General features: G+C 43.9%; 1 protein-coding gene across 1 annotated transcript in view; it reads right to left on the bottom strand.

Moving 5' to 3' along the window:
* Positions 1-14,445, bottom strand: part of TTC7A (tetratricopeptide repeat domain 7A) — a gene marked incomplete at its 5' end in the record, with an annotated part of 152,685 nt that overhangs the window by 108,652 nt on the left and 29,588 nt on the right. The window contains one exon of the mRNA XM_010294304.1: positions 9,666-9,770. Within this exon, the coding sequence (XP_010292606.1) occupies positions 9,666-9,770 (105 nt within the window). The remainder of the gene's footprint in view (positions 1-9,665; positions 9,771-14,445) is intronic.

Here is a 14,445-nt window from a genome sequence, read left to right as displayed (position 1 = left end):
CCACACAGAAAAAAAACCCCAAAAAACCCCCGAAAAACCCTTCCCATGAAACAATAACTGAATTCTTCAGCTCTCAGGAACTTTTATGCAAGACATGAAATCTCTGCAGCCAGAAAATTAATTATGCACCTCTTTTGCCACCATAAACAGCTATATTCCCACTCTCTTTCTTCATTGTTTCTCCTCTTCTCCCCACACACACTTTTGTCCAAGAACTCTCCATTAGATCAAGGAAAGAGCTATACAAGGAATTCTAATGACTAGCAAACAAGGGTAGGGGTGGGTAGAGTGTATGAAAAAAAAAAAAGATTAAATGAAAGGTTTGGAGTTGAAATAGAGACATTTAAAACTGGAAAGATTTTGCTCCATTGTTTCTCTGAATGGTCACCTGATGGTGTTTCCAGTCTCTGACTGATGGCCTATGCTGCATAAATCAGCAGCACACCATTCAGCTTTCTTGCCTGCCAGTTATCCAGGGCCACCTGTAAGCATCAGATTAATCTATTGTATGAATAATTAAAACCACAACTTTTCAGAATGGCTGAAAGAGCACTTCTAGCACTAACATTCTTGTAAACATTTATTCATACTAAACACTAATAGCACTTTGACCAGCCACAAAGATTCTCATGAATGCAAACTTGGGTCAGCTGGAGGCTGCTTTGAAAATAAGTGGCCTTGCAAACTCCAGCACAGCTGGTTCTGTTTATGAGAGCATTTACTTTTCCTTCTTAGAGCACTCGGCCACTTACCCTGCCAGCCCTGCTGTGGCTGCCATCTGCCCCCTCTACTCCTGTTCTCCTACTCTTCAATCATTCTGGGCAAGTGTGAAAAACCAAACCTTTCACTCATGTCACCCACTGTGAGGTTTCAACTCTCCAGTGCATCAGTCTTGCTGATTGCCTGGTCAGCTATGAATCTGGAAATCACTAACTGAAACAGGAATACGTCCCTTGGGGCACACTTGGGGCTACCAACTAAATTGCAAGGACTGCTGGTTTGCAGTCTGGATGAAAACTCCCTCTCCATACACCTGAGTGAGGGATCAGTAGTGAGCCTGAGCTGTGATTCACCAGTATAGTTGTGTCCATAGAGGTTCTTAAGCATACAACATGTCTCCACTCTGTGATGTAGCAATGGGAAACGGAGGGGGAAAGCCTCCAAATGAGGCATCAATTCCTCTGGAGTCCCACCAGATACAACCATTGCCAGCTGCAGCTCCTGCATGCTGTCATATGACCTGAAGCAACAGGAGCTGCTCCTGCTTTCTCCTCTCCCCATGTGGTGCTGGGTATGTGAAGTCTCGCCCTGTGGGACTCCCAGAAGTTGTAAGCTCAAGGTACACAGAAGTGAGCTAAGAGAGCTTATCAGGAGAATCAAGATGTCCATTCCTACTCCCACTGCACAGCCAGGGGCCAGCCTCAATGTGGAGGGAACCTAAATGATTCATTCACTTCAGAGAACTCTAATCTTAAGGTGACACAACACTGCATTGGAAGGGCAAGGAACATGGATCAAAACTTCTTACTGTTGCAACTTACAAGCCCTTGCTAGTAAGCTCTAAGCCACAGGATGCCACATGTCCTCCCCCAAAGCAGGCATGGCATGGCACAGCATCACTTTGTGATAAGGAAATACACAGCGTAATGCTGTTACCTGTCTGCCGGCAGCGCCAACGGCAGCTCCCAATACCATGGAAAAGACATTTCTTTGGGCATCAAGAGTGCCAGTAACATCTTAAATTCAGTTTCCCTAGAATCACTACTTGTTATTCTCTCAGAAGCAAGCAAAAAACAGTGTCTCAAAGCCACGCAGATATACCTCCGATTTGGCCCTTACTTTGACTACGTTCTTCTGCATACTTTGCACTGAAATAGCTGATGGAGAGAAGGGCAGCACCACAGGTTGCAGGGAGGTGTTCCCTACCTCCGAGATCTGCATGGAAGAAGGCTCAGAAAGCAGGTGTGGGGAAAAAACAACCTAAAAGGAACTTTTTGGATTTTGAACTCAAGCTGTAAAAATTGTCAGGAGGCACCTGGAAGCACTAGCTAAGCAACCTCTCCACCACGCCAGAAACAAGCACACATCTGGCATCTGGAGAGAGACAGGCTGCCAAACTGTGAGCTGACTCCAATAAGACTGTAATACTGTGGTGGTGTGGGTTTTTCCCCCTGCCTTCATTATCTTTTATGGAAAAGGAACAGTTGTTAGCTGCATAACCCTGATGGATGTTCTCCCTGAAACAGGGAGTGGCTGCTCCAGCCACCCCTGTTATTTGACCGCAGGTTTTGGTGTGTGCCCGAGCCAAGCCCTGGGGCATACTGACAAGGGAGTGGGGAACAGCAGGTGCTGTCCCCTGGCCTATTGCCACCCAGCTGGTTTCCAACTGCCACCCAGCTTGTTTTTAGAAAAGCTCAAGCTCTACCCCACTGAATCAACACCCTCGAGGACTGTAAGTAGGAGCTGCAGTTCTCACAGCACGGATTTAGAACAATTGAGGACAAGCAAATTGATGATGTACAACAGCATGGAAATGGCACCTTACTGCACTGGAAAAGAGGAGTGCCCAAGGGAGGAAGCAGGAGACACAACAAGTGACACTGGACTTAGGACAGCAAACAAGGTTAGTGAAGCAGGGGAGTTTGGACACCAATAAGACTGAGTGATACCCAAGCACATGAGACACCCAAATCCTACAGAAAGTGTATCTATGCAAAATTACACATGATATTGACTAGTTGGATTGACCTCTTATCATTTTTATTATACTGGGTTGTAGGCATAAAGACTAATTCAAAGAGGAGAAGAAATTAAATACTGGGAATAGAGACTGAGAAGAGGAAAAACGCATAGGGAGAAAGTGGCCAATAAGGCATAGTATAATGCAAAGCTTTTGCTCCACAGCTGTTTACAGCATACACAGCAAATCATGTTACTATGTCAGGAAAAAAGAATCCTGTGCTTTCTATTGCTGGCCTAGTCAGCATTTTCGCTATGTGTGACCAGTGGCGAAAGCACACCAACTTACTCTGCATGTAAGTTCAGCCCCCAGCACTTGGGAATACTTGGGCCCTTCCTCCACTGTAGCAAGAGTAGTTTGTTCACAAGGGAGATGTATAGAAGGCAAAATTCTTCATTGTTTTTGATGCCTAAAACCCTTTGGATTGTCTCAGTAACAGTAGCTGTCATGTAAGCAAGAACGTCATTTAAAAGATGGAAGAAATCTCTAGTAGCTCCTTACCATTCACTGCTTTCTCAGTAGCCTCTCACCCTAGCAATGTCGGTCCTCTAGAGTGTCCGCTCGCCGGGCAGAATAACTCCGACAATGGGACTAGATTTGATCTTTCTATATTATTGATACTGCAGTAAGACCTAAGCATTTCAATGTGACTCCAGGGCTCCTAGGCGACTGGGTACAGGCACATGCACAGCATTTATTATCTGTAGTGACAGGGTCAACAACAGACAGGAGAGAGAAGCACTCTTGGATTAAGCAGCCTGTGAAAGTCATGAATGATAAGCTGCTACCTCAGAAGCATGCAGCTCTAAATCTACATCCTGCCAACCTCCCCCCTCCCCGTCATGATGTATTGACCTCATGGTATGTCTTACTCGCTTTTTGTGACTCCATGCATGGTCTGGCCTGGCCTGACCCCACTCTCTTCTCCCTTTCCCCGACTGATAGCATGATCTCCATCTTCCCAGCAAAGTGCTGGAGCAGAGCACTTCACTGTGCACACGAGGGAAATGTTTGAGACGCACAGCACAATCTTGCACTGCAGCTTCTGCCATGGGGTGAAGTCCCTCCAAAAAGCTCATACTAGCTGATAATACTGGCACGATTTGGTGCCACTCAAGTTTAGCACAACACTATTGCTGTTGCATCAACTGTGGTGCAATGAAAATAGTGAGAACGTGCCTCATGTCTTCCTACTTTGTCAGACCAGAGTCCTAGAAGAACCAAGCTTATTCTAGGACTATAGTCTATTTGTCTCTGTGTATTTACAAAGTTTTCAATGTGCCTCCATTGAAATCAATGGCATAAAAGGCACAAGAAAACATCATAGTAACCCTAAATGCCTTTAAATAAGACTCTTGAAATGCAGTATTTAAAACTTGCGTATAGGCAGAAGTTCTGGGTTTAGTATTTTCACAACACCTGCCATAACAGGGTCCGGGAGAACCTAGATTAGTAGTGAAATTAACAGTACTGTACTATTAAAATATTAAAAACAACAACTCTTGCTGCAACTCAAAGTCACTGCCAAAATAGGCAAGTGAGCATTCAGCTGAGGCCACGCCAGGGAAAGCTGAGTGAAAGAGGAAACTGCAGCAAGCCTTTTAGTAAGTGGAACTCTAAATTTATAGTGGACCAAGGCAGGACAACCTCAGTATGGACATATTCCACTGTAAGCTACACCAACTTTCCTACGAAAATTTAAAGCAATACTCAACTTCAACAGTCAAAAACTTCATAGTGCATTTTGGAAAGCTAAAAGACAGCTGGCTAAACACAAATAGGCTTTGTGTTCACTTGCTAGCATCATTCATGTATGAGTTCAGCCAACTGTTGTGCTGGTAGCCCAGCAAACTGGAAGGCCAGGCAGCACGATGCCTCTAAAGTAATTCTGAGCCCACTACAAAGACATTTAAAACACCTGTGTAATGGGCTAGATACAGTATAAAAGTTCCAACTTTGCTGAACACTTTTGTATCTCTTGAGCTTTATTAAGTACAGGTCCAATCACATCCTGACGAGACTAGTGTGATCTATATAGGTGCACTAGTGTTGGAGCTTTTCTGGTCCTCCAAGGCAATTGCTCACTCTTTTTTTTTTAATTTATAGAATTTATAGAAACCTGTAATTCTGAAACAGGTAACCAAAACATTTTTTTACTGCAGGCCCAATTCTGAAAGCTAGTGGTTGATGGGGCAGATCATCTGCTGATGTAAGCCAGCATGGTGCCAGTAATATGCCAGTAGAGTAGTGCCAACTTACATCAGCTAAGAATCCAGTCATACTGTCACAACAGAAGCTGGGGGCGTTTAGTTCTTTTCCACATCAGACTCTGTTATATATTGATTTGCATGGCACAGTATGAATGTATGCATGTTTTTACTTTGATTTCTTCTGCATTGAGAGATTATTTCATAGATGTGATCTCAGCATCCTCAATGTTGTAAATCACTACGGTACATTTCAATTAATGTTTTGTTTTCCCCCGTTCTTGAAGTGTGCTGAGACACCATCTACAAAGCCAGCAAAACGAGTTAAGTGACCACTAGATTAATCAGAAAAGAAACTGTTCTGTGCTTCTCACAACATTCTGTTATTATCCAGCTGCATTGTTTTTTTCATCACTAGTAACTAAAATAAGACAAAAGTACTGCTTGTCCATGGACCATAAACAAAGTACAATACTGCACCAGAAACACATAGTAGACAAATGCAGGACATAAAAGTTAGCTGTTTCATTGGATAAATGGTGATCTGATTTCACCCTTTTCCTACCTAGCCAGCAATCAAGTATGTAGGTATATTTCCTAATGGAGAAATTAATCATATTTTATATTTTCTGAAAAGCAAGATATCTCTGAGTATTTGTAACTGTTAATATTTGTCCATTAGGCTGTTCCCGTGCCATGTCTATCCTCCTTTCTATTTATACTGGCATTGATCAGTTTGTTCACTTCCAGTTTAAATGATTCAATTCTGATTTGATTGCCTTGTAATTTAAATGCAAATAATTACTGTAAGGATGACATTTAGAAAAACAGCTCTGCTAAGCAGGAAGGTCTTTATTAGGCAGAGGAATTTGCCAGTAATATCAGAAACATCCCTTTGACTATGAGATGTGGGAACCTATCATTTCAGTTCTTTTAAAAGATGCTCTGATTTCTCCCCTTAATTAAAACTCTTCTATACCATCATCGAGTTTGGTATCAGGGTAGAGCATAGGCCACTGAGTGAAGGGGAGAGAGGAATATTTTTAATTTGGTTTTAGTTCATAAGGTTGCGCTCTAGATACTTGCACTAAAATTACCCTCTTGTGAAACCGTGTTTGTATTTCATACTGCACCCCAGTTCTAAGCCAGGGTCTGATTGGAAAATACTGAAAAGTGCTTCACACAATGGAAAAGCATTAGATAGAGGAAAACACCCTCTAACTTTGCAATAATCAAAACCAGTTCATTTCCCCCTTCCTTCTCCTATTTTTTAGCGTTAAAACTGTTGCTTTATCAGCTCTGCCATGTACGAGAAGTCTGAATATACTGGATTGCCTGAGGACAGAGTTGTGGCTGAATTATAGTCTCACCTTCTTTTCTAAGTGTCTCTATAACAAGGCATTCTTTATATGCTGCTGTGCTAGCAGATCCAAAGAGATGTTGGGGAAAGCACCAATGAGAAGGACAAATCCTGACTCTGTCCAGTTCCTGGCATAGCAGAATTTTCAATTTGGGCTCATAATTTCAACTCCTCATCCATCACAGTCAGCAGACTTTAATGGCACCATTTGAAATTTCGTCCTCAATAGTGAGAGCTGCATAAACACCAGAGTAGCACATGAAAGAAAAGGGATTGTACGTGATTTCTCACAGTACAGAAACTTGTCCTTTCACCTCAATACACATTGGTGACCCAGTATTTGGTAGAGTGCCGCTATTAAAACTTCACTGCTCCTCTTAAACATAAGAACATCCCAAAGATCTTTATTTTGGCATGGAGTGTCACAAGGTGCATTCACTTTATTTCAATTTTGTCCAAAATTATCACAGAATCACAGAATGCTAGGGGTTGGAAGGGATCTCTGAAGATCATCTGGTCCAATCCCCCTGCCAAGGCAGGATCACCTAGGGCAGGTTGCACAGGAACACGTGCAGTTGGGTTTTGAAGGTCTCCAGAGAAGGAGACTCCACAACCTCTCTGAGCAGCCTGTTCCAGTGCTCCGTCACTCTCACAGTAAAGTTTTTCCTCATGTTGAGGTGGAACTTCCTGTGCTGCAGTTCGTGCCCATTGCCCCTTGTCCTATCACTGGGCACTACTGAAGAGAGAGTGGCTCCATCCTCCTGACAGCCACCCTTCAGATATTTATAGACATCGATAAGGTCCCCTCTCAGCCTTCTCTTCTCCAGACTAAACAGCCCCAGGTCTCTCAGTCTTTCCTCATACGAGAGATGTTCCAGTTCCTTAATCATCCTCGTAGCCCTCCATTGGGCTCTCTCCAAAAGTTCCCTGTCTCTCTTGACCTGGGGAGCCCAGAACTGGACACAATACTCCAGATGAGGACTCACCAGCGCAGAGCGGAGGGGGAGGATAACCTCTCTCAACCTGCTGGTCACACTCTTCTTAATGCACCCCAGGATCCATTGGCCCTCTTGGCCACCAGGCCACATTGCTGTCCCATGAATAACTTACTGTCTATCAGGACTCTAAGGTCTTTCTCCACAGAACTGCTTTCCAGCAGGTCAACCCTTAGCCTGTACTGGTGCATGGGGTTCTTCCTCCCCAGGTGCAGAACTCTACACTTGTCCCTGTTAAATTTCATGAGGTTGCCCTCTGCCCAGCTCTCCAGTCTGTCCAGATCTCATTGAATGGCAACACAGCCTCCTGGTGTATCAGCCACTCCTCCCAGTTTTGTATCCTCAGCAAACTTGCTGAGGCTACATTCCAACCTTTCATCTAGGTCACTGATGAAGTTGTTGAACAAAAACGGATCCAGTATCGATCTCTGAGGAACACCACTAGCTACAGGCCTCCAACTGGACTCTGCACCGCTGACCACAACCCTTTGAGCTCTGTTGCTTAACCAGTTCTTGATCCATCTCACAGTCTTATGGCAGAGGTCACATGTTTAGAAAGTATCAAGAGATCACAGCTTCTTGAAGTCACTATTTATGTTTAGAAGCGGTCAAAGTCAGTCAAAGCACATCTGAATTGGACCATTCTGCTGTTTGCCTCGCTGCCTTCTCTCAGAATCCTGAACTTCACCGCCTTGTAGTCACTGCAGTCAAAGCTGCCCCCAGTCTTCACACTGCCAACCAGTTCTTCCTTGTTTTTAAATACCAGGTCCAACAGGGCATCTTCCCTCATTGGCTTCATGGCTCCAGTGCCTTCCCCTTGTTGGATTTATGTTCACAGAGCAGGAAGGCAGAAGAGTAAAAGATTTATTTGCAATATAGAGATCCCAAGATCTAAAATTCAGGCTCCTAGACAAAAAATTAGCCTAATCTGAGAGAAAGATTTTCCTCCCATTTAACACAACTGTTCTGCTGGGTTTTAATTTTTTTTTTGCCTCCTGGCAATCACTGAGACAGCAGCATTGCCAGGGGAAGCTGTCAGGGTCTTTGCAGTCCCCCACTATGGCTCCAAGTGCATGGGCTAAATTGCTGCATTAAGGTCCTCTAGCTTTAGAGCCTATAGAGTAAAAATTATCAATATACTTGCTGATGTTTTAGACTAACGACAAGTTGATCTTGCTTTGAAAACTTCATTAGAGATACTAGTAAGAGCATTCAACATAGTTGTAACACCTGGCTTTCATATTTTTTTAACATCTCTAAGAAACAGGAAAAAAGCTTATTTGCTTTATTAAAAAGTAACATTCTCTGCGAATGGTATTTTATATCACTGAATGACTTTCAGCATCCCAAATTTCGATCCTGAGCTAAGGGTACAAAAGAGTTAAATTGCTCTATATAGAGAACAGAAGTAGGCTGGGTAGTTCAGCAAGGATTCCCCTCAAGGCCCTCAGATCTGAAGGATTTTTCCTACAACAAGACACTTCCCAATTTTTGCTGATTCACATGTAAGTTTAATCATTATAGTTTGAACAATATAGTTCATTCAAAAACATATATAATCAGATCTCCTCGCTGACAGTGGTGTGAACTGATACAACTCAATTTAAGTTTAGCTGAATACCAACTTTCACCAGATGGGAATGCAGAGGATGGGGAGGCAGGGTTAGGGAGACAACAGCAGCAAATCTAGCCCCTACAGCTTCTCACCAAAATCTGTGCAGATTCTTCTGGTATTTTCTTTCATGCTTTCTTGCATCTTTGTTTTACTTATATTAGCAATTATAATCCTTCATTGACTGCAGGGACACCTCGTGGTGAGGACAGGTGAAAATAGCAGGCTGCCATTCAATTAATTAAACGAAGCAGCAAAAGACTGACAGATGTTTCTGCTCCTTGGAATAATCAAAATTTCACAGGCACAGGCTTCCACTCCCACTCTGCTTCTGGGGCATACATTAACACATCCAGAATAGAAAACACTGACACAGCAACTTCAAGAACAAAGGACTGAGCCGTCCAGCAGATCTGAACTGTCTAACAGTCCACTTAATAATTATTAACTTTTGTCTTCCAGGGGCTACAAGATTCAACTCAACACCCAGTGGAAGCAGCAGTACCCAGAACAGCTGTTATGGCTTTCCCCCCTCCTCTTTTGTTTAATGTACCAGCAAAACACATTTCAGTGACTCACTGCAAAATTCCTGGCTGGGATTTTCATTTGATTTTCATTTTTTTTTTAAAAGGCATGCATGTGTGTATGATTTTTAACAGGCATTCCCTTTCTCCCCACTGCAACTACACTGTGGCACTGTCACTGCAGCACCTGATCCATTACATAATAAGAATTGCATCAGCTTGCTTACCCAGTGCAGTGACCCAATGCAGACCTTGGCAGCCAGAAGAGGAACGGTGGGATCTGTAGGTCGCAGTTTAGCACACTCTTTAAGTACTGACACAGCATACGCTGACTGGTGAAGGAGAGGGGGGAGAGAGGAGGAGGAAATAAAAAAGACTGATTAGACAATGCTGTTACAGAGTCCAAGCAAGATTATTTCAGTGAAACGTGCAAAAAAGTGCTATGAAGAATCACATGTCAGCAACAAGTTAGCAACTTTATTCCCACCTCCACACGCGCACACACACTCTTCCCACGCTCAGAGGAGACGTGCCAAAGAACCAGCCCTGGCTGTGCACTTAACAAGAAGCAGTTTTCCTCGGCCATTAACACACTGGTTATTTTAACTCTGCCCTCTTGATTCACAAGAATTTTACTATAGTTTTCCTTGCACACAACCATCTTCCAGTAAGCCAGAAAAGATCATAAAGAGCTTATCCTCCAGTATATTAACATTTCAGGAGAAGTCTACTTGGAGAGAGGTTTGTGCAGCTAAAGTAATCCGCTCTGCAGATTGTTTTGTGCCTTCTCCAGTTCCAGAACATACAAGGATACAACAGAGATCCCACCATGCAAAGGGTGGAGCAGGCAGCTGCAGAGCAATGCACTGTTCAGCGGGTGGTCCGAATAGAATGAGTTAGAAAGCAAGCCCATAAAACTCTTGCTGTCTTTCTGATGTTCAGTTACCATTAATGAACAATGGTTATTAAATCAAAAGGGGTATGTAACAGCTAATCTTAACGTGCTCTACAAACCTTGTTTCTTACAGCACATAATCATGGCTGCCACATTTCACAGCATCACAGAATCATTAATTTGGAATCATCAAGTCCAACCATCAACCCAACACCACCATGCCCACTAAACCATGTCCCGAAGCGCTACATCCACACATTTTTTTTGAATGCTTCCAGTGATGGTGACGCCACCACCTCCCTGGGCAGCCTGTTCCAACGCTTGACCACCCTCTCAGTGAAGAAATTTTTCCTAATATCCAATCTAAACCTCCCCTGGCGCAACTTGAGGCCATTTCAGAAGGTTTAAAGGGGCATGAGGAAAGCTCTGGTCCAGATGCTGGTGAGAAGGTCTGGTCAGCCGATTGAGGTGACAGAACTTGCCCTGCCACAGCCTCCTAGCCTACCCCACCTGGACCACAGTTTCTTTCATGTTTCCAACTCTCCTCACTACTGATCCCTGATCCCCCCAAATTCTCTCATCCCTGAGCTCAAGGAGAAGTTTTCTTCTCTCAGAATTACTCCTTACACGCCCCATTCCTTCCTTCCACATGGTCCCAAGACACACACAGGCCATCCTCACTCAGTGTTCCCTCTCAGAAGCACATTTAGTAATCACGGCTTTTCCACATTACAGGAGACAGCAACAGAAGCTTGCAGAGTCAAACTAACGCCTACTCCTACCCGGATCTGGCCATCTCCTCCTGACCCTGACCCCCAGGGGCTCTCCCTGCCAGGGCTCTGACCAGCACAGGCGGCTGGGTCTGGTGTCTGCTCCAGTCCCCCGCAGACCTGCACCGCCGCTTCATGCTCCATCCACCATCAGTGCTCCCCTCCCTCAGACCATACCAAAGCAGGCTGTGCCTGCAGCATCCTTCCTCCACAGAACTGAAGGTCCACTTCCTGCTATGGGATTCAAAAGCCTGGGTTGGAATTTGCTTGGAAGGGAACCTGGGAAAAGGGAAAAACAGATGTACAGCAGTCATGCCTGTGCTAAGGCAAAGATGGGTTTTGTAACCAAGGTCACCAGCTCCACAGCAGCAGAGAGCAAACCCTCCTGCTTGAAAAGCTTGGGTACCTACTACGTGGTCTGAAGACGAGCAAGTGTACCCTACGTTCTCCAGGCTGCTCCCACCTACATAGCGCATCACGTATCATCAGTAAGAGTAAGGAAATATTTACAATTCCAAATGCACAATTTGCCTAAAGACACAAGGAAGCTTGTCTCAGGGCAATGATGGGAATCAATAAACTTTGTTCTAGAGTTTAAAATGTTACCTCACACCACTCAGAAACAAAGACTTGGGTAATTCAGCCCTTAGGTACAGGAAGAAACACATTGCTGCACTCTGCTGTCATGAAGTAACCAGCATCCTGCAGAATGAACCTCCCGGACATCTATTCGTTCAGAACAAGTTGTGTCTCAGGATTTAATGGCATCTTATTAATCTCTCACAGAATGCCACCTGCACTGCAGGCAACTGGTATTCCCAGTACCACTGCTGGATGTACTGGAAATGCAAGCACAACCCTATAAGGGTCCTAGCCTGGTACATCATCTTCCTGCCCTCCTGCTTACACTCCAGCCCCACAGGTGTTTCCAGACAAGAGAAACCCACAGGGCGGAACAGGACAATGTGCACCTTGCCGGTCAGTGTAGCTGCAGCTGAACCCCATACCCACCCTTGTCATGTCACCATGCAAAGTGAACTGAAAAGGCCAGGTATGTAAAAGACCATACACTGTCCAAGGTCAATGCTTTCAGAAGTGGGTACCAACCAAACCTGGTGGTGGTTTCGCAGGTCCCCATTGGCAGCATGACTGCAGGGAAAGCAGGAGGCATCTGGGACCTGGTGACAGCCACCCCATGGGCCAGCACAGCCAACACTAGCACAAACCAGAGCAGCGAGAGGCTTGTCCTAATTTGGGCCACAACTGTAGGACCTTCCATGGTCTACACCAGAAGAGGTGATACAACCCAGTTCCTTGCCAGTTCCTCCTGAACTCCGCTCCCTCCCCACCTGCAGCCTGTCCATTGAGTAAGGGCAGTCCTTGGGACAAGCCAACCCCGCAGCCTCTGCTAGCCTCAAACCGCTTCTCATGTCTGTCCTGAGTCTCTTCAGGAAGCAACCGCAAACCAGTGACTACTAAACGCTGCAAAGTAGAAAGTTCCGCCCTGTGCCTACACTCACAAACCTCACACATGGAATCACCTTATCACATGCACTCAGGAGCTTCTGAACATCGATTTATAGAGTGAGTGCCGCAGTTTCCACAGTGCTTCTAAAACATTTACAAAGTTATGCCACTTTAGAGAAGTTTTTAAAATTTGCAATTAAACATATGGAGCAGAAGGGGTTTTAGAAACAGAGTGGCATGAAGTCTTTCTCCCCAGCTGCATTTTAAAAATACAAGAGATCTATTTAATTTCACCTTGAAAACTTTACTCAGTAGAAATGATATATAGATGATGAAAATGTTAGCCAAGGAATGATGGTAAAAAGAACATCCCATTCCCATGGTGACTTTACTTATGGGAGATTGGCATGACATATAATATCAAGGTGTTTTAAAGATACTAATTACACACATTAATAGGCAGGGAACAAAATATCATCCACTCGGTATTGAATACAGATGTCATTGGTTTGTAAAAATATTTAATATGAAACAGTGTTTGTGTAACATTGAAATAAACTGATAATTAAAATGTACGTATTCTTTCACTGAGCGTGGGTGGACCAGGCAGCCAAGCGCATTGTTTGTGAGATTCACTGCAAGGCAATAATAATTAGATTTATTGGTGAGGCATGTTTTGAGAAGAGCAGAGCTTGAACTTCAAGTAAGTGCATGCTTCCTACTCATAATTCTGAGCTTCAGAGGGGCTCACATCAAAATTCAAGCCAGGGCTTAAGTTCTTTCTCTTTAGCTTGCAAATTGCTGGACTGTAAGAACTGCACTGGAACCAATTCCCAAGGATTTCAGAAAACTAGGGATTTGCCTCTAGGTCTCATTTGGTCTGTCTCTGGGAAAAAGGTTTTTAAGTCCCCCCAAACACACACACCCCCGTTAAACAGACATGGTTTAAAGAAATGGCAAGCTTGCCAACAGCTGCCTCATGAGGGTTTCAACTTTGTTTATGGGAGGTCTAATGTAGTTCTCAGCCTTGGGATCCTCATCAGGTTTAAGGAAATTCGTGACCATCCTCCCCTTGTTATGACCAACAAAGCGCAGAGGTCAAATCAGGTTAAGGAGTGAAAACACTGCTTTAATGGAAGTGTTCAGCCATCCAAAAGGGAAAGAAAGAGAGGAAAAAGGGGTGAACTGTGTAAGGACTCAAGAACTTCAATTACTTGAGTTGTGCTCCAACCTTCACATACCAAAAACTTTGTGTTTCATTGCAATGGGGAAGGACACGGCACTACTGTTCCATATTTAAATCCAGTATCTACAGGAAGCTGGTTTTCTCTGTCAATTTTTTCCTCACCTAATCTGCTTGCATACAATATTTTTCTTCTGCGGAGATCACAAAAATGCTCCACAATGATTTATGAAAAGAAAATTAGGAAATGCAGTTTCTGGGAAGTAGCAAGCAATATTGACAAACGTCTGCTTTTGATACTTCTGAAAGAGCTCTATGTACCATGTCCAATATGGGGGAGGGCGTTTCTTGATCTGCAGCAAGAAATCACAAGAAAGTTATGGGGAAGGAAAAGATGGAGAGGACACCTCCCCCTAAGTAATTACAGCAGACATGGTTTTGAATCCTATAATGGAGTAAAATGTATTTAGATAAAAGTTTTTCTTTACAAAACAAACCTCATTCCCCATTTACTAATTACATAATGAAGCATGCAAGATATACTCCTCAAAGATGCTTGTGCATAAGCAGTACAGAATGAAGAATAGTCTCTTCCCTGAGCCTTTTGTAAGGCTCAAAAGTAAGAGATCTTGCCATCAATTTGCCATTACCAACAGGAAACACATAGATGCTGCCCAAATGCTGGTTTTCTT

This window comes from Phaethon lepturus, unplaced genomic scaffold, assembly GCF_000687285.1.
Source record: "Phaethon lepturus isolate BGI_N335 unplaced genomic scaffold, ASM68728v1 scaffold3319, whole genome shotgun sequence".
Classification (NCBI taxonomy): Eukaryota; Metazoa; Chordata; class Aves; order Phaethontiformes; family Phaethontidae; genus Phaethon; species Phaethon lepturus.
Note: the sequence above shows the minus strand (reverse complement) of the source record. Positions and strands in the feature narration are given on the sequence as shown.